This window comes from Bombina bombina, chromosome 12 (assembly GCF_027579735.1).
Source record: "Bombina bombina isolate aBomBom1 chromosome 12, aBomBom1.pri, whole genome shotgun sequence".
NCBI classification, from domain to species: Eukaryota; Metazoa; Chordata; class Amphibia; order Anura; family Bombinatoridae; genus Bombina; species Bombina bombina.
The window spans coordinates 13,737,584-13,757,792 of record NC_069510.1 but is presented as its reverse complement, the minus strand read 5'-3'; the positions used below and the strand labels follow the sequence as shown (position 1 = coordinate 13,757,792).

Below are 20,209 nucleotides of genomic sequence, written 5' to 3'. Positions count from 1 at the left end.
TATACCTTTAAATGGGTTTTATATACCTTTAAATGGGTTTCATATACCTTTAAATGGGTTTTATATACCTTTAAATGGGTTTTATATACCTTTAAATGGGTTTCATATACCTTTAAATGGGTTTTATATACCTTTAAATGGGTTTCATATACCTTTAAATGGGTTTCATATACCTTTAAATGGGTTTCATATACCTTTAAATGGGTTTCATATACCTTTAAATGCACAAACATCATCTACTTAAGCTTTGAAACACATCTCTTTTTTGTGAGAATCTCTCCAAACCAGACTAGACATTGTGTACCTTTTACAAAGACTAATGTGGGTGTGCACTTTGTTATGGAATGCACTCAAGCCCTCTGGCAGTCAAGAGTTAACAGATTTTGTTCTCTCCTTAATTACTGTTGGTCCTTAGATCCACTGTGGGTGTAACCACGGCTCTTGTTCTCTTACACACAAACACTCTGTGCTCTTGATGGATATTGGTCAACTAAATTATTGTCTTATACACACAAGGAGGATTTAAACAGTTCATCTTAGCAAATTCATTTGCATCCATATAAAATTTGCCTTGCGATGGTTGGTTAATGCTTTTGTTCTGCTTTCCTGGGAAAGAGAAGTTTGTTACTGCGGATTGGCACAGGTGTGCTGGGTTGCACATACAGACAGGTATGTCTTAGAGCTGCCTACGCCTTACTGAGGACAGAACTACGCCTGAGATCTCCAGCTTCTACAAGGAAAAGCCGGCATCATGTGCACAGATAACTGTAAGTGCAATTTTTATTCCATTTTATACTGAGGTTTCAGGGTCATTGAGAGGGGACAGAAAAAGTAAAGTGTACATCAGAGAAACATCCACCTGAAAACAGCTACGTTTATGTCCTATCCTTTGTCTGACTCTCTCTGTATCTCACTCTCTCTGTGTGCAGCTTTCAATGTGTGTGTCTGTCTCGCTCTCTTTGTGTGTGTCTGTCTCGCTGTCTCTGTGTGTGTGTGTCTGTCTTGCTCTCTGTGTTTGTGTGTCTGTCTTGCTCTCTGTGTTTGTGTGTGTGTGTCTCTCTCTCTGTGTGTGTGTGTGTGTCTGTCTCTCTCTCTGTGTCTGTCTCTCTCTCTGTGTGTGTGTCTCTCTCTGTGTGTGTGTGTGTGTCTCTCTCTGTGTGTGTGTGTGTGTGTCTCTCTCTGTGTGTGTGTGTCTGTCTCTCTCTCTCTCAGTGTGTGTGTGTCTGTCTCTCACTCTCTCAGTGTGTGTGTGTGTGTCTGTCTCGCTCTCTGTGTGTGTCTGTCTCGCTCTCTCTGTGTGTGTGTCTGTCTCTCTCTCTCTCTGTGTCTCTCTCGCTCTCTGTCTGTCTCTCTCTCTCTCTGTGTGTGTGTGTCTCGCTCTCTGTGTGTGTGTGTGTCTCGCACTCTCTGTGTGTGTGTGTGTCTCTCGCTCTCTGTGTGTGTGTGTGTCTCTCGCTCTCTGTGTGTGTCTCTCGCTCTCTGTGTGTGTGTGTCTCTCGCTCTCTGTGTGTGTGTGTCTCGCGCGCTCTCTGTGTGTGTGCGTCTGTCTCGCTCTGTGTGTCTGTCTCACACTGTTTCTATCTCTGTCTCTCTGTGTGTGTGTGTGTCTCGGGCTCTGTGTGTGTGTGTGTCTGTCTTGCGCTCTGTGTGTGTGTGTGTCTGTCTTGCGCTCTGTGTGTGTGTGTCTGTCTTGCGCTCTGTGTGTGTGTCTGTCTTGCGCTCTCTGTGTGTGTGTCTGTCTTGCGCGCTCTGTGTGTGTGTGTGTCTTGCGCGCTCTGTGTGTGTGTGTGTCTGTCTTGCGCTCTCTGTGTGTGTGTGTGTGTCTGTCTTGCGCTCTCTGTGTGTGTCTGTCTCACACTGTTTATGTCTCTGTGTGTATCTCGCTTTCTGTGTCTGTTTCTCTCTGTGTGTGTCTCGCTCTCTCTGTGGTTTTCTCTATCATCTCTGTGTGTCTCTATCTCGCTCTCTCTCTCTGTGCGTCTCTCACGCACACTCCCTGTTTCTATCAATCAATACCTCTATCTATCTCTGTATCTATTCATTTTATTTATCAATATCCCTCTCTATCTATCTGCATGTTTTTTATAAACAGATTTATTTTTTTATTTGGATTTGGTTATGGATTTTTGTTTGGTAAATTGATTTGGTTTGAATGTTTTTGTTGTAGTTTTTTTTTTAATTATTATTTCTTTATTGTTTTTTTAAAAAAAACTGCCTTTCACTATTTTGTGTTGAGTGGGGGAAAAAACAACTAATAAAGTAGTTTCTAACTTAATTTTTTATATGGAAGTTGATACTCTTGATACTTTATAATATATTTGTATAGATTTAAGTACATAATAGTTTACCTTGGTATCCTTGTTCTAGTGTCTGCTATATAAATGTAAGGTTCTGGAATAGATAATGAGCTGAGGTGTAAGCTTAGAGGGACATCTTTGCATGCACAGGCTTGTAGCGTTGGCTGAACTAAACTCGACTGCTACAGGTAATGCAGAATAAGTCGCACAAGTAATAGGTGATAATACTAACAGGAAAGAGATTAAAAAAATATAGCACAATTTAATATAAACAGGCAAAAGTAGTGAGACTGAGCCTTTTTTATATAAAATGAAATTTCTCAATAAAGGGACAGAAATGTTTTTAGGTTTGTTTTTTTGTTGCGGGTTATAGCTCCTAACACAGAGTATAACATAAATATATTACATATTGATATAGAATAGGCAAGTTCAATACGTTTATAAGGAAAATGAATTGTGTACATTGTTCTGGTTACAAATACCTCCAAAAAATAAGATCTTTTAATTGTTATATTTTTGCTTAAACAGACAATAAAAACTTCTTTCTTTTGTGTAAAAATTCTGCTTTTGTCTAACGCTCCATAGAGAAGTGATAAAGCCATATCTGTAACCTTCGTCTTCAAAGTGCTGCAAATTGCCAGCAAATTATGTGCAGCAGTTGCGAATCACAGAATTTGCTTTACGGCCTCTTTAGGGAGTGTCTAGCAAAGAACAATATTTACACAAAAGCAAAAGGTGTTAAGTGCCCTTTTTAGAAACCTGTAAAGGGACAGTATACACTAATTTTCATATAACTGCATGTAATAGACTCTGCTATAAAGAATAAGATGCACAGATACTGATATAAAAATCCAGTATAAAACAGTTTAAAAACTTACTTAGAAGCTCTCAGTTTAGCTCTGTTGAAAAGGTAGCTGGAAAGCCCACAGCAAGTGGGAAATAAGACCCCCCCCTCCCCCTTCTTTTGCATATGAAAAGACCCTTTACACAAACAGGAGCAAGCTGGAGAAGGTAGCTGACGGTATTCAAATAAAACTTTGGGGCTTGGTTAGGAATCTGAAAATCAGAGCAATGATATTCAAAAATAAGCAAAACTATACATTTAAAAAAAAAAAAACTTTCTAGGCTATATAAATAGATAATCTACAAAACATTTATGTGAAGAAAAAATGAGTGTATAATGTCCCTTAACCCCATTCCATAAAATTAGGTTTGTAAATATACAATGAGAAACAACATACTATAGGTAGCAAACTCTTTATTTAAACCAGGCCTGGACTGGCTATAGGGAATACAGGGTGTTTGCCCGGTGGGCCGGGGCCAGTTGTGATCTAGGCCTAGTTGCCTTAGCCCCACCTACTCACCAGCATTATTATTTGTGCGTGTTGCAGGGCCAGCGCTGCCTCACACTGCATTGTTGTGTCTGTGAACCAGTCACAGAGAAGCAGCGGCTCCACTTGATGATGCCCGTGCGTGCCTGTTTTTGTGTGATTGTGGATATCTGGGGTGCTTTGTCTGTGGATATGGGCACTGACTGCCTATGGATGGCTTTGTGTGTATTTTTAACTAATGTGTGCTGACAAGTGCTCAGGTGGCTGCTATTTTGAGTGATTGTTACTACACAGGCTAATGAGCAATACGTGGATATTCTTTATTTACTTTCTTGATTTATAAAAAATATAATTTCATGTAATTATAAGACACTTTTCACTTCTATTTTCAAATGTACTTTGTTCTCTTGGTATCCATGTTGAAAAAGAATATGTATATATCCTACACTTGTGGGAGCTACTAGCTGCTGATTGGTGCTCTAACTGAATTAATAAAAAATAGGGTTTCATTCATGCTGATGGGTGAGCTGATTATTTCACATGTGCTCTAGTTAAGATAATATGAATAGCTTGTTAAGGGTCCTGAGGACTGAATATGAAGGCATACTATGCAGATACAATTATTTTAATATAGTTTACAATACTATTTGTTTTTAGAGGGATATAACACAGCCCCAGCTTTATGTATTAGAAATCATTGCAAAGTATATTATTCCTCAATTTGTTAAAAATGTTTTGCTATTTTTTTCAACTTAATTTGTACAGTGTCCATTACTTCCTGCCACAGCTATACACGGGGACTGGGGTCTGTACAGGAAGGCATATCTAACTTTATGACCTAAATCTTCCAGAGTAACATGAGCTTGTTACTAATCAGTGAAAACTAAAGAGACTGGAAGTCAGCATCTGCCCATGCTCAGAAGAGGCAGAATGCAACTTAAATGATCAACTTGTCTGCTCACATATTTAGCTGTGGGCAGGGCAGGGCTACACTGATATTTTCTACGTGTTTATTTTATAATAATGATTAAAAGAAGGGGCCGCCTGTGCTTGGCCTGGTGTCCCAAGAAGATTCCTTTGTGTGATTTGTGCGGTTTATTTCTATTCAGTTGGACTGACACATGAACTTTCTCATTGTTAATGACATACTGATATTGTTACTCTTTCGCAGCACCCCTGTAATTTCCGCTTTTTGGTATTTGTTTATAAGTGCTCAATTTGAAAGTAAGCTGTATGCTGTGTTTTTAACACAATCTATTTATGTTTACTTTGTTTTAAGCACTGTCTTACATCCCTTTAACTGAGGTGGTTTATGGACCCTATACAGGAACAGTTTATCCTCTTCAAAGGACAGTATACTGTAAAATTATGTTTTCATTAATGTATTTCCAATGACTTGTTATAACAGCTGCAGAGTATAACATGTATGAGAAGTTTATTTGTGTATATGAAATAGTTGTGCTTTAAAACCACAGCCTATTACAATGGGCTGAGCTTGCAGGCAATATCAGATCTCATCATGTTATCACTTTGTGTACACACACTTGCTTCATTATTTTATATTTGTCTGTAAGCCAAAGCCCAATACTTAGAGAGAACACTGGAAAATTATAAGAGAGTGTAATTTATTCTACTGGCTATATTTAGTTTGGCTATACGTTCAGTATAGGTGGGGATACCACAGGCTAAATCTGCCATTTCAAAAAGGGAAAATGATCCACTTGTAAACAATTGAATACACTCCAGCAGGTAAAATGGATCAATGGGAACAATTTAAAGGAGAGAACATTTTTGGGTAAACTGTCTCTCTTTAATTTGTTCCTAATGATCCATTTTAACCTGGGGCGTGTATTAAATTATTTAAACATAGTTTCTTTGCCTTTTTATATCAACATTTGAAATAGCTGCTTTTGTAATGGTATCCCTACCTATAATAAGTGTCTATACTTAAGTATAATCTATTGACAAGCTATTTGAACACATCAAGCAGAAGAAATTACACTTTTAGTGGGGAGTGGGAGAGAAAATTTTAAATTGTTCTTTCTAAGTACTGTATAGAGACAGAGATAAGAAATATAAGCATTTGAGTGATAACGATTTCTGATCTCTCTGCAAGCTTAGCCTAGTTTGATGGGTTGTGGTTTCAAAGATGCAAGATTTAAACACATAAAGGAGCGATTTTGCATACATTTTATACTCTGCTGTTAGTATAACTTATTGGGAACACATTAAGGGGAAACATTTTTACAGTACACTGTAGTCAAAATTAAACTTTCATGATACAGATAGAGCAGAAATTAACAAAATAAACACAGTCTCTTTTTATATTTACACTTTGAGTCACCAGCTCCTACTGAGCATGTGCAAGAATTCAGACTATACGTATATGCATTTGTGATTGGCTGATGGCCGTCACATGATACAGGAAGAGTGGAAATAGACAACTATAAAAAATTTTCAGTAAAAAAATCTACTACTCATTTGAAGTTCAGACTAAGTGCTGTTGTGTTTGTATTTTTATCATGAAATTGTTTATTACGCAAATCTACTGGTCCTTTAAAGGGACATTATACACTAGATTTTTCTCTGCATAAATGTTTTGTAGATGATCCATTCATACAGTTGTTGTTGTGTTTTTTTTGTTTTTTTTTGTTTTTAAATGTATAGTTTTGCTTATTTTTGAATAACATTGCTCTGATTTTCAGACTCCTAACCAAGCCCCAAAGTTTTAGGAGAATACTGACGTATACCTACTCCAGCTTGCTTCTGTTTGTGTAAAGGGTCTTTTCATATGCAGAGGAAGGGAGTGTGTCTGCTATTTCCCACTTGCAGTGGGTGTTCCAGTAACCTTTTAAACAGAGCTAAACTGGAAGCTTCTAAGTAAGTTTTTAAATTGTTTTATACTGGATTTTTATATCAGTATCTGTGCATATTACTATTTATAGTAGTGTCTATTACATGCAGATATGTGTTCAAAAATATGTACAGATTATGTTAAGATCTTATAAACAATAATCTTGCACAAAATGACAAAGAAACAATACTCTCATTTTGACCATTGCCTTCTTGCAGTCTCTCCCAGAAGACTGAACAAAATAGATCCCGAGTGGTTTACAGATGTCGCTGATCCATTAAAAACTGGATTGCAATCTACACTTGTTTTTATTTGCTCTTGAAAAAGACGTTTTTAACGTTGAAACGCGTTGAGCTGAGCTTAATGTTAAAGCTTTGTTCTCTTTTATATACACATAGTGTCTTTGTTTTCTTCTGTTGCTGTGACATCACTGCAATCCGGTTTTTAATGGAGTGAGTTACTAATTAATATATTACAAAGTGACTTACTATACCCTCATTGGAGCTTTTATTTTCTCCTAGTTTGGTTGAGATTTACACACAAATGAAACTCTGCTCCAGTTCTGCTGACAAAATAATTTTATGGAGTGAGTATACTGCACCTATAATATACCCGCCAAGCCCTTTTCCTTTATTTGGTAGAGACATCTACACAATTGGAATATTTATCTCAAAGATCAGCGCCATCTGTAAACCACTCAGAAGCTATTACAAGCAGTTATACGAAAATGTGTATATACTGTCCCTTTAATGCTTCAGGCACGTTGGGCTCATTAAGTTGTTAATAAAGCAATTGTGCCCAGTAAATACCTGTTTGACTTGTTATCCTCTGCACTTGTGTTATGCTTAAACATAGAATGACCTTGTGCTCTGAGATAATCATACAGCAGTGTTATATGCTAGTGTGCAGTTTTGAAGAATAAACAGTCCCTACTGATAAGCAAAGCTGACTGTTTCTGTTTGTCACATTTAATCTGAATATGAAGTAGAATTTAATGGTTACAATTCATGAAGGTGACTTTGATGAGCAGTCCTGATGATAAATACATTGTCAGACCCACAACAAATTGCCCTTTTGGCCTTGTCAGCCTTGCAATCCATGTGTCTGGTGATTATATTGCAAAAAAGTGTTCTGAACGTCTCTGTTCTGATGGGCGGCTATGTGTCTCCCATAGGAAATAACAGGGATCGCAGCTTTACCAAAAGTCTGACCAAATTGCCACTCCTCTGCGATATGTAAACTTAGTTTTACTGTACAGTCACTAGAAATGCCGCTGAAGAGCCAGAGAGACCAAAATGTCTGAAAAAGTGCATCTACCATGAAAGGCAGAGCTTTGAATATTACAAGCTCACTGCAATGTTTCCCCATTAAAACACAGGTTACTCGGGCAGGACTTCTGTTTGGGGAGGGGCCTCGCAGAGAAGCACGAGCACAGCGTCCGACAGTCTTGGATGAATTCAAGCCATCCAAGCCCTCCACGCCGATCCATGCACCCAAGCTGAGAGAAAGCAGCAGCGATTCAGAAGTTCTTCAGTGGGCGAGGCGGGCCTAGTCGTTAAGGCCTTAACCCCTGCACACTAAAGTTCCACCCCTCTCCTGGGGATATAACCTAAAGGGGTATTTTAAGTGGTGGAGTCGAAGCAGTCGAATGGAGGGTCTGAGACTCTCATAGGCGAAGCTCGCAAGTACACTCGCAAGAGCCTGAGAGCCGTTAAGCCAGTGAGAGGAACGGTGCAGGCTAGCAGGGAGCAAAGAGACACATGGAGCGACAGTGAGGCATGCAAGATACTCCACGTTTCTGAATGCCTGCGCAGAGCTACAATTAAAAACCCGCTAAGCCAGTGAGAGAGGCTGGATGGATCAGCAGAGACCAAAGAGATCTATGGAGCAACAGTGAGCTTTGAAAGTCATCCTTCACTCCTGTGTGCCTATTCAGAAGTGCAGGCAGGAAGATCTACCTGGTTAACTGGAGAGTCAGAGCGGTGAAGGAGGCCTCAATCAGACCTATGTGGAATAACCGGAAGACTACCATATGAGAAGGCAGACACCCTCTAGGAACTGGCGAAGGTTCGTTGTTGCCTGCAGCCGAAGGTAGTAACCAGGGCTAATATTACACTTAGCCTGCTTAAAGCAAAAGGGCAGGGGCATGAAAGAAAGTAATGGTCACATAGCTTAAGCTGGGCAGAGGAACTGAATACATAAGGTGGAAGAAGAGTCCCAAAACTGCTCTAGAATAGCAAGTATTTGTCACAAGCTTATCGTGAGACTGTTGAATGGTATACCAGTCATTGTGCCCTATGCTGGATAACTTGGTCCCTTTTAAAGCCTTTTTTTTTGTGCTGTTGAAGCGGACTCACTCCTTAATTATAGAAGGGGTCATTCTGAGCTAAATAACTTGTGCTTTAGGTTTTTATAGCTGCTTGGAAGAAGATTTCACATGGGTCCCTAAGAACACCTGAATGTCCAAATGAATAATTTTAATTCAAGACAAGTTTGAAAGTATATTTGGGGGTTTATAGGCCTCTGTTGGATGCTTTAAAGAACTGACACTGGATAAGAGAATTCTGTAGGCTAAGCTGGTTATAACCTGATATAAACATGTTGTAACTACAGTTTTATATATGTTTTCCTTTCTCTCTTAATTTTTTTTTTACCATTTGTTGATATGTTTGGCGCTTTGGTTGCACTACACTTCAGCTGTAAGCAACACGATTAAAGGGACAGTCAACACCAGAATTTTTGCTGTTTTAAAAGATAGATAATCCCTTTATTACCCATTCCCCAGTTTTTCATACCCAACACTGTTATATTAATACACTTTTTACCTCTGTGATTAACTTGTATCTAAGCATCTTCTGACAGACCCCTGATCACATGACATTTTATTTATTATCTATTGACTTTCATTTTAGCCAATTAGTGCAGTGTCTGCCACAATCCCCGGGCGTGCTCACAATGTTATCTATAGGATTTACCTGAACTAGCTCTCACCTGCTGTGAAAAGCAAATACAAAAGCATGTGATTAGAGGCGGCCTTCAAGGGCTTAGAAATTATCATATGAGCCGTCTTAGATCTAGCTTTCAACTAAGAATACCAAAAGAACAAAGCAAAATTGGTGATAAAAGTAAATTGGAAAGTTGTTTAAAATTACATGCCCTATTTGAAACATGAAAGTTTTTTGGACTTGACTGTCCCTTTAAGAAACATAAAACTATATAACAGCACAGCATGCAATTATACACATCCACACGGTTACACTTATTGTATGTCACTTATAATACTGACTTAGTCTTGTACACTATGGTATAGACACAAGACACTATATAATTCACAAAGCTGCAGAGCCACAAATCAGTCTCTTCTGAACACAGATGTACTGCTCTATTCACTTAGTATAGTAAGACAGGTCTAAACCTCTTTTCTTTTTTTTATACAGACATACTGTGATTGTTTGCACCATTTTTTTTTTGGTTTCCTTTTTTTCTCTTCTTTTTCTTTTTTTCTCTTTTTGGGCTGTATTTTTGATGCACTTTGAGTGCCTTTTATGGAAAGGTTTGTCACGCAGGTTAAAACCAAATTGCCAGCTATGCCGGCAAAACAAAGGGAAAAGAAAGCTAAGATTAGCAAGATAGAAAACAGTTTAGAAATCCAGTCACCAGTATCTCTAAACGCGGATAAGCAAAACCTGATCAATCAGATTGCAGACCTGATTATGCCTCAATTTAACATACTTAAAGCCGAAATCTCTGGGGAGGTGAGGCAGTTTGCATCACCGCTCTCTGAGGTAGAATCAAGGGTCTCTGATCTGGAAGATCAAGCAGGGATACAAGAGTCAGTTGTTAAAAATCACGGGGATTTAATTAAAATACTACAAGCACGGTTGGAAGATCTAGAGGATCGTTCCCACAGGAACAATGTAAAAATAGGATTGCCCTAATTCATCCAACAGCAAGATCTAGTTCACTATGCTTCAGTTGAATTACCCCACTTATTAGGCCCCCATACTATGGAGAAGCCACTTGTGGTAGAGAGAGCACATAGACTGGGTATAGCTCAACTCAACCCTGACGGTACTTCTAAGCCTAGACCAGTAATGGTTAAATATTTATGTTTTCAAGATAAAGTCATGTTGATGAGTCGTCATAGGAAATCAAATCCGCTGATGCGAGGTCAAGATAAAATCTTATTTCAGGATTTTTCTTTAGAAACTTCTCTCAAAAGAAGAGAGATGGCCCCATATTGCTCAACTCTGTTTAAAAAAGGTATTCAGGCAAGCATGACCTACCCTGCAAAATAATTGTAAATGTAAATGGAGAAAATTACACTTTAAATAATCCCCAGGAAGCTAAAGGGTACATGAAAACTGTAAGTTGATATTATGAGGTGGTTCTGAAATTTGGTTAAATAACTTTACATGTTAGAGATGGGTTTTATATTGATAGCTTTTAGAGGCTTTTTTTCCCCTGCTCACCCACGCTCTAAAATTAGTATTAATTGGTGTATATAAATGTTGAATCTTCTTTCCTGGAATATGGGGGGAATCACTTTCCCAGCTAAAAGAAGTATTATTTTAAAGCAACTTAAACAATATAAACCAGACGTGTTTTTTTTTTTTTTACAAGAAACCCACCTAAATGAAAAAGAAATTCCTAAACGGAAATGTAAGTGGGTGGGAAATGTTATAACCACTCCATGTCTGACACGTAAGAGAGGGGTTACCTTCCTTTTTTCTAAGACTTTGGCATATACTATGTTATCTCAGGAATGTGATAAAAATGGTAGATATATTATAACGGAGATAGCGTGTAGGGGTACAACATACGTGCTGTGCAATGTATATGCTCCAAATGATATAGATCCAAATTTTTGGGATGTTTTATATATTAAACTTTTTCCTCATATTGATAAAAATCTAATAATTGCAGGAGACTTCAATATGACAATATGTCCCCAAATAGATAGAATAAGGATAGGTATAAACCCTCAAGATAGGAATAGAGAAAGGAAAACTTTTAAAAATGTATGAATACATTAAACTTATACGATTTGGAGAATTAAAAATCCAGAACATAAAGGCATTTTCATGCAAATTTAAATCACACAGGGCAATGTTACAAATTGATCTCTTTTTGATAGCTGATAGTATGATTAAATTAGACCTGAATCCGACCATCCAAGATATAGTGATCTCAGATCATGCAATAATAACCCTAGAGGTGGAAGGGTCTAGAAAGCAGTGTAAGCAGAATATCTTCTTTTTTTCCTAAACATCTTTCACAGGATAATGAATTTAAGACTTTTTTAGTCCAAGCTTGGACAGAATATTTTGGCAATCATAGGGGATATCTGGATAAAGTAGAGACCTTCTGGGAAGCGGAGAAGGCGGTCCTCCGTGGCGAGATTAGAGCGTATTTGGTTAAATGGAAGAAAAAAACAATTGGTAGGGATCTCTAACTAATCAATTGAGGAATTCTTATAAGGTGTATATAGTTAACCCTAACAGTAACTCTTGGGAAAAGTATAAAAAAGCAAAACTTGAAGGGACAGAGGGAAGATCTTAAATCAAAGTAATTTCTTACGAGTTATCATGGTAGATCTGCTAGGTTCCTGGCTAAACTGATTAAAACAGGGGGGGGGGGAGAAATAATATAGAAAGTATAATTAAGAATGATAAAAGATATACCTCATCACAAGATATTAGAAAAATATTATATGAATATTACCAAGAATTATATTCACTGCAGAAAACCAATGATACTGCAAAAGAAACTTTTTGGGGTAAAATCTCCTTGCCCAAATTGTCCCCAGAACAGCTTCAAGAGTTAAATCAGCCAATAGAGGTAGAATACGTTGTTGTAGCTATAGAGAAGGGTAAAATGAATAAAGCCCCAGGACCGGACCAGATCCCAACTGAATTTTACAAAATATTGAAGGAGAATATCTCTGATACTTTAGCTAAGTTGTTTAATAAATAGTCAGGAGATTACTAAAGCAGAGAGCCCTAGAGGGGTGTGCTTGTTTGGAGCTAAATACAAGTCCCCAAGTGATGGCAGTGCTCTTGATAGAAGTATGTGTAAAGAAAGGTACTGTAGAAAACAGAAGCAGAGAGACGCCAAATAGAACAGTACCATCTGGTGTAGTAAAAGTACAGCACAACAGAGGATACCTCCCCTAAAAGGACCTACTCACAAGGGCAGTGGCACATCCGGAGTGCCAGACACAGCAGATCGGAACTGTTACGAGTCGTCTGACAGACACGCCAATACATCACAGGTGTTGATGCAGGAATTCAGACGGCCCATATGATCCGCTCCAATCGCAATGATAATACTTATTAGGGTAATACACTTCAAGGGTGCCTTTGTTTGTTCAACTGGTTGTATCTGTGGATCTCTGGTACTTTCCCTTTGGGTAGAATAGACCTTGATCAGGGTAGTCTACTAAGCTTCCATACTTTTATATGGTTGGACTGTAAAATCTTTATGGCAAGTGCAAAATGGTTCTCTAGTCAACTAATAAGTTAATTCAGTATCCCAATATGTATGTTTAATAAATACTATATTAATAATAAGATGGACTCACTGTATTTTACTACATCGGTTGTTACTCTTATTCCAAAAAAGACAAAGATCTAGAGCTACCCAGTGCATACCGCCCTATCTCATTATTGAAAAATGATAAGTTATTAACCTCTATAGTAGCAGACAGACTTAAGAAATGTATTCATGAATTAAAGGGACACTGAACCCAACATTTTTCTTTTATTATTCAAATAGAGCATGCCATTTTAAGCAACTTTCTAATTTACTCCTATTAGCAATTTTTTCTTCATTCTCTTGGTATCTGTATTTGAAAAAAGAAGGCATCTAAGCTTTTTTTGGGTTCAGAACTCTGGATAGCACTTTTTTATTGGTGGATGAAGTTATCCACCAATCAGCAAGGACAACCCAGGTTGTTCACCGAAAATGGGCCGGCATTATCTGAATCACAAAAGAAAAAATGTGGGTTCAGTGTCCCTTTAATACATATAGACCAAACAGGATTCATGAAGGGTAGAATATTAACCAAGAATTTACGAAAGGTACTGTTGACCCTGGATTACGTTTTGGAATAGAACCAAGGATGGCCGGAAGGCTCCTAAATCAGATATGGCAGTATTGACTCTGGACGCAGAGAAAGCTTTTGACTCAATAAATTGGAATCACTTATTTACGGCCTTAACCCAGTTTGGTTTAACAGGTGGCTTTCTTAATTTCGTAAAATTATTATACTATAACCCATGCTCATATCTATTAATCAATAGGGGACTTTCTCCCAAAATAGTTCTTGCTAGAGGTACAAGACAGAGGTGCCCGCTTTTGCCGCTTCTTTTTAACTTATCAATTGAGCCATTAGCTGCACGTCTTAGACAAGAGTTGGAAGGTATTTCTATTGGGCGCAGTAAATTCATCCTATCTCTATACGCAGACGATTTGCTATTATTTTTGTCCAAGACTAAGTCTAGTATACCTCTTGTTCTGGGAATAATAGACAAATTCAGCATGTTTTCTGGCTATAAAATTAACCAAAATAAATCGGAATTGCTATGGATCTGTAAAAAAAATAGCCCAAGAGATTTTCCTTTCCAAACGGTAGAACATATCGCATACCTGGGGATCTATCTCTTGGATAACCCCGCTTGTTGGTACACATTAAATTTTCCTAAATTATTTGGTGAAGCCAAGATTATTATGGATAAGTGGAAGCCACTGCCAATCTCCTTGTCAGCTAAAATTGTGTTGTTGAAATCCTTTCTGTTCCTGCGCCTTTTTATACCCAATGCAAATTCTTCCAATATTTATTAAAAGCACAGATTTAAGACAATTTAACAAGCTAGGGACAGGGTTTCTATGGGGGAAGGGGAAGGCACGTCTCTCTATGCGGTTCCTGGAACAAGATAAGGATTTTGGAGGGTTCGGGTTGCCGAATATTAAACTATTCAATTGGGTTACTATGGTTAAGATTGCTGTAGACTGGATAACTGAAGCGAACCATTTTTCCTTTTCAGAATTAGAGGAATGATTAAACCCTTTACTCTAAAAGCTATCTTACATACACCAGCAAGTAAAATGCCATCAACTATTCGTAATCCGAGTGTTATTCAAAATGTGGTTATAGCTTGGCAGAGATTTTGTGGGGAACTTGAGATAAAATATAGCCTCTCTAGTCACCTCCCCATTCTAGGGAATCCGGGGTTTACACCTGGAGGCCAATTTATCATATGTCTGTCAGACCTGATCCGACAGTGCGGATCAGGTCCAACAGACCTCGCTGAATACGGAGAGCAATACGCTCTCTGTATTCAGCATTGCACCAGCAGCTCACAAGAGCTGCTGGAGCAACGCCGCCCCCTGCAGACTCGCGGCCGCCAGCAGGGGGTGTCAATCAACCCGATCGTACTGATTGGGTTGAATTCCGGCGATTCCTGTCTGCCTCATCAGAGCAGGCAGACAGGGTTATGTAGCAGTGGTTTTTTAGACCGCTGTTTCATAACTGGTGTTTCTGGCAAGCCTGCAGGCTCGCCAGAAGTACGGAGCTTGATAGATAGGCCCCCTGGCCTTAACCCTAGTATTAAATCACCTTTTAGTGGGGTTATTTAAGCTTAACTGGAGCTCTATTTTAGATTTGTATAGGTTGAACGCGATGGACTTCGGTCTTTTTTCAACCTTATCTACTATGTTACAAATTATTATCACGAAAAGACATTTTATTCCTAAAGAAAATATTAACGTCAATACTTTAAAATAAATTATTTTGTTTTACAATAAAATACATATAAGTAAAAAATATTTGTATATACATATAAAGTGACAGAACCCCTCTACACTATTAACCCTTTAAAGGGCCATTAAACACTAAGGGCAAGATTACGAGTGAAGCCCTATTTAGCACTTTCACTCGCACGCTAACTGCTCTAGAAGAAAACTTTTTGCTTGCATCGTGTTACGCTCATATTATAAGTTGAAAGTAAAAGTGATCGCTTGCGCGCTAACTTGATGTGCGCAAAAAGCCGAACGTAGAATATTGCGCATGCGATAACCTTTTCCCCCATAAAAGTCAATGGCGCAAAACCCGAACAAGTGTGCTAACCGGACATAAAAATATTATTATTAATATTTAACATTCCATTGTTCTTCACATACAAAAATATGTTCTATTTATTTATAAATACTTATTTCTACATACATCTGATGCTAATTTGTTACAAAAAATAGAGAGAGATGATTATTATAAATGAATGATAATAATAATAATAAATATATATATAATGTATTTGAATAGCTATTTAAAAATACATAAAACATATTGTCCTATGTTCAAAACATCGCTGTATTTTTATTTAGCTACACTAGTTTAGTAGTTATGGTTATAAAGAAAACTGCACTCTTTTCAACCATTGTTTTCATATTAAATTCCTAGTTATTGTTATTTTATATACCCATATAGGGTATCACTAGAAAGCCTGGGGAACAAGAGAAGACAATTAAGGTGAAATCAATAGTGATCTACATAACAAAATTGTCTGTGTTGGGTCATTTAAGCATAGAAACTGGGGAAGAAAAACCTTGGTCCTTAAGGGGTTAGTGTCCCTTTTTAATATAGTAATAATTATCACGCAATAGCCATAAACCGCTGAAATAAAAAAGGGTGTGTGAGATGACTTTGCTTTTTTGTTTGTTTTATTTCCAGGGATTAAATGAGGATTTCATGGCAATTGAATCCCTTTATTATTAAGTATTGTAATTTGAGCTAAGTAGAATGTATAATTGTCAGTAACCTTTAGAAACTTGCAGATAAATGATGCATACGTTATTTATTAACGCCCTATACTCGTAATGAGGAATAAATATCAGATTTTTATCTGCTTGTGCAATGACTTTATCTGTTTTAAGAATATTATTTTGTAGGCTTCATCAGACCTATTTAGTTGCATGGATAAGGCATAGGATAAGTTATTGCCTTTATATATTTGCTTGCTGACTATTTGCTCCGGGGTATAGATGATCACATGATCAGTGTTACACAAGGAACAACGTTTTGCATGTTACTATCCTGTATCATAGAAACAAACCCCGTAGCCTAGGGAATATGGCAGGAAGGTAAACAAGTGCTCAGGATGAAATGTCATCGCCCACAGCAATAAACTGTGAAAGACACCAGATCTAACTCTATTATAATGTTAAAGGGACACTTAACCCACATTTTTTCTTTCGTGATTCAGATTGAGCATGACATTTTAAGCAACTTTCTATTTACTCCTACTATCAAATTTTCTTCATTCTCTTGGTATCATTATTTGAAATGCAAGAATGTAAATTTATATGCCGGCCCATTTTTTGTGAACAACCTGGGTTGTCCTTGCTTATTGGTGGATAAATTCATTCACCAATAAAAAAGTGCTGTCCTGAGTTCTAAACTAAAACAAAAAGCTTAGATGCCTTCTTTTTCAAATAAAGATAGCAAGAGAACCAATAAAAATTGATAATAGGAGTAAATTAGAAAGTTGCTTAAAATGTCATGCTCTATCTCAATCACGAAATAAAAAATGTGGGTTCAGTTTCCCTTTTTAACTTCCTTGAAATAATGTATTTCTAAAGATACAAAAAAGCTCTTTGTAAAGAGAGAGAGACTTAAACCTGAAAGGACAAGTAAACACTGTACTGCAAAGGTTATGCACAGTATTATATACAGGGAGTGCAGAATTATTAGGCAAGTTGTATTTTTGAGGATTAATTTTATTATTGAACAACAACCATGTTCTCAATGATCCCAAAAAACTCATTAATATCAAAGCTGAATAGTTTTGGAAGTAGTTTTTAGTTTGTTTTTAGTTATAGCTATTTTAGGGGGATATCTGTGTGTGCAGGTGACTATTGCTGTGCATAATTATTAGGCAACTTAACAAAAAACAAATATATACCCATTTCAATTATTTATTTTTACCAGTGAAACCAATATAACATCTCAACATTCACAAATATACATTTCTAACATTCAAAAACAAAACAAAAACAAATCAGTGACCAATATAGCCACCTTTCTTTGCAAGGACACTCAAAAGCCTGCCATCCATGGATTCTGTCAGTGTTTTGATCTGTTCACCATCAACATTGCGTGCAGCAGCAACCACAGCCTCCCAGACACTGTTTAGAGAGGTGTACTGTTTTCCCTCCTTGTAAATCTCACATTTGATGATGGACCACAGGTTCTCAATGGGGTTCAGATCAGGTGAACAAGGAGGCCATGTCATTAGATTTTCTTCTTTTATACCCTTTCTTGCCAGCCACGCTGTGGAGTACTTGGACGCGTGTGATGGAGCATTGTCCTGCATGAAAATCATGTTTTTCTTGAAGGATGCAGACTTCTTTCCTGTACCACTGCTTGAAGAAGGTGTCTTCCAGAAACTGGCAGTAGGACTGGGAGTTGAGCTTGACTCCATCCTCAACCCGAAAAGGCCCCACAAGCTCATCTTTGATGATACCAGCCCAAACCAGTACTCCACCTCCACCTTGCTGGCGTCTGAGTCGGACTGGAGCTCTCTGCCCTTTACCAATCCAGCCACGGGCCCATCCATCTGGCCCATCAAGACTCACTCTCATTTCATCAGTCCATAAAACCTTAGAAAAATCAATCTTGAGATATTTCTTGGCCCAGTCTTGACGTTTCAGCTTGTGTGTCTTGTTCAGTGGTGGTCGTCTTTCAGCCTTTCTTACCTTGGCCATGTCTCTGAGTATTGCACACCTTGTGCTTTTGGGCACTCCAGTGATGTTGCAGCTCTGAAATATGGCCAAACTGGTGGCAAGTGGCATCTTGGCAGCTGCACGCTTGACTTTTTTCTCAGTTCATGGGCAGTTATTTTGCGCCTTGGTTTTTCCACATGCTTCTTGTGACCCGTTGACTATTTTGAATGAAACGCTTGATTGTTCGATGATCACGCTTCAGAAGCTTTGCAATTTTAAGAGTGCTGCATCCCTCTGCAAGATATCTCACTATTTTTGACTTTTCTGAAATAGGGTGTTGATGTCATTAGACCACACCCCTTCTCATTACAGATATACACATTACCTAATATGCTTAATTGGTAGTAGGCTTTCAAGCCTATACAGCTTGGAGTAAGACAACATGCATAAAGAGGATGATGTGGTCAAAATACTAATTTGCCTAATAATTCTGCACACAGTGTATATAAAATATGTATGTGGATGCGAATGCATTAGTGCACACTGATATTACAAAGTTTGTAGTATATGTATGATGTGTATGTGTGTGTGTGTGTGTATGTATATATATATGTATATATGTATATATATATATATATATATATATATATATATATATATATATATATATATATATATATATATATATATATATATATATATATAGGGTGGGGACAGCACAATGGATGGAAAAATATCAACAAATGTTTAAGCCAGATCCCTGTGCTAGGTAAAGTGAAGTACCCCACTGACTTCACTTGACTTTGCGTAATCGAAAAAATGTGTGTAGGCAAGGGGTGGGATAGCGCAATGAATGGGAAAAAATTAAACAAATGTTTAAGTGTTCTGATTCAAACAAGTTAACCCATGTAATATTAAGTTGTCTATACGGCAAATGGTGATAGGACAATAATAGAAAAATATCCTATTGTATGGTAAAAGTTTTTCACAATGTCCAGTTGATCGGTATGTCAGCTCTCGCTCAGGTTATGCGTAGAGCAATACTAATAACAGATGCCAGTTAAAAGGTATGAGGTAAGTTCTATGCAATCCTGGAGGGCTGTGATGCCACCAAACGATATCCGCCGCCAGATATGTGTGGGTTCTAAGTTATGACTTCAGTGCTTCTTGCAATATAGAGAAACTTTCATCCGGTTGTTGGTATGTAAAAAGGAAAGCAGAAACAGAATAATAGTGCAACGCTGTTTAATAAAAACACTGCTTATTCCCTAAACAGTGCCCCATTAATATTGAGCTCACATTTATAACCCTCAATAGATATGAGGTAATCACAATCCTAAACAAACCCGTAATCCCTCTCTGTGCACCAGAAGGAGTCCATGGCTGAGGTTCTGTTATCATGGGAGCTTATAAAACGTTTGTGTTTGTCACAAAAAGAGCACACACAGTAACACCTTTACTTGGGCAGTGAATGCACGTTATGCAAGTACTTACATAGACACCGATTTGCGCAAAGGAGCTCAAGGGATCCGGCTTCAGAGGGGAAGAGACATGCGGCAATGATGTCATCGCCGCACACTCACAGCAACCGCCGCATTCCCTGGCAACAGCCAGAGCAGCAACCGCCGCATTCCCTGGCAACAGCCAGAGCAGCAACCGCCGCATTCCCTGGCAACAGCCAGAGCAGCAACCGCCGCATTCCCTGGCAACAGCCAGAGCAGCAACCGCCGCATTCCCTGGCAACAGCCAGAGCAGCAACCGCCGCATTCCCTGGCAACAGCCAGAGCAGCAACCGCCGCATTCCCTGGCAACAGCCAGAGCAGCAACCGCCGCATTCCCTGGCAACAGCCAGAGCAGCAACCGCCGCATTCCCTGGCAACAGCCAGAGCAGCAACCGCCGCATTCCCTGGCAACAGCCAGAGCAGCAAACCGCCGCATTCCCTGGCAACAGCCAGAGCAGCAACCGCCGCATTCCCTGGCAACAGCCAGAGCAGCAACCGCCGCAT

The 20,209-nt window shown here is 38.4% G+C and overlaps 1 protein-coding gene across 5 annotated transcripts in view; it reads left to right on the top strand.

Annotated features, from left to right (window-relative positions):
* The first annotated feature begins 416 nt into the window (after positions 1-416).
* The window catches only part of LOC128642865 (histo-blood group ABO system transferase-like), a 148,127-nt gene continuing 128,334 nt past the window's right edge, over positions 417-20,209 (top strand). For all 5 annotated transcript variants that reach the window (XM_053695722.1, XM_053695720.1, XM_053695724.1 and 2 more), the window contains exon 1: positions 417-767. Coding sequence is in view for 1 of the 5 variants with exons in the window: in XM_053695720.1 (XP_053551695.1) it covers positions 752-767 (16 nt within the window). In the remaining 4 variants the exon portion in view is untranslated. The remainder of the gene's footprint in view (positions 768-20,209) is intronic.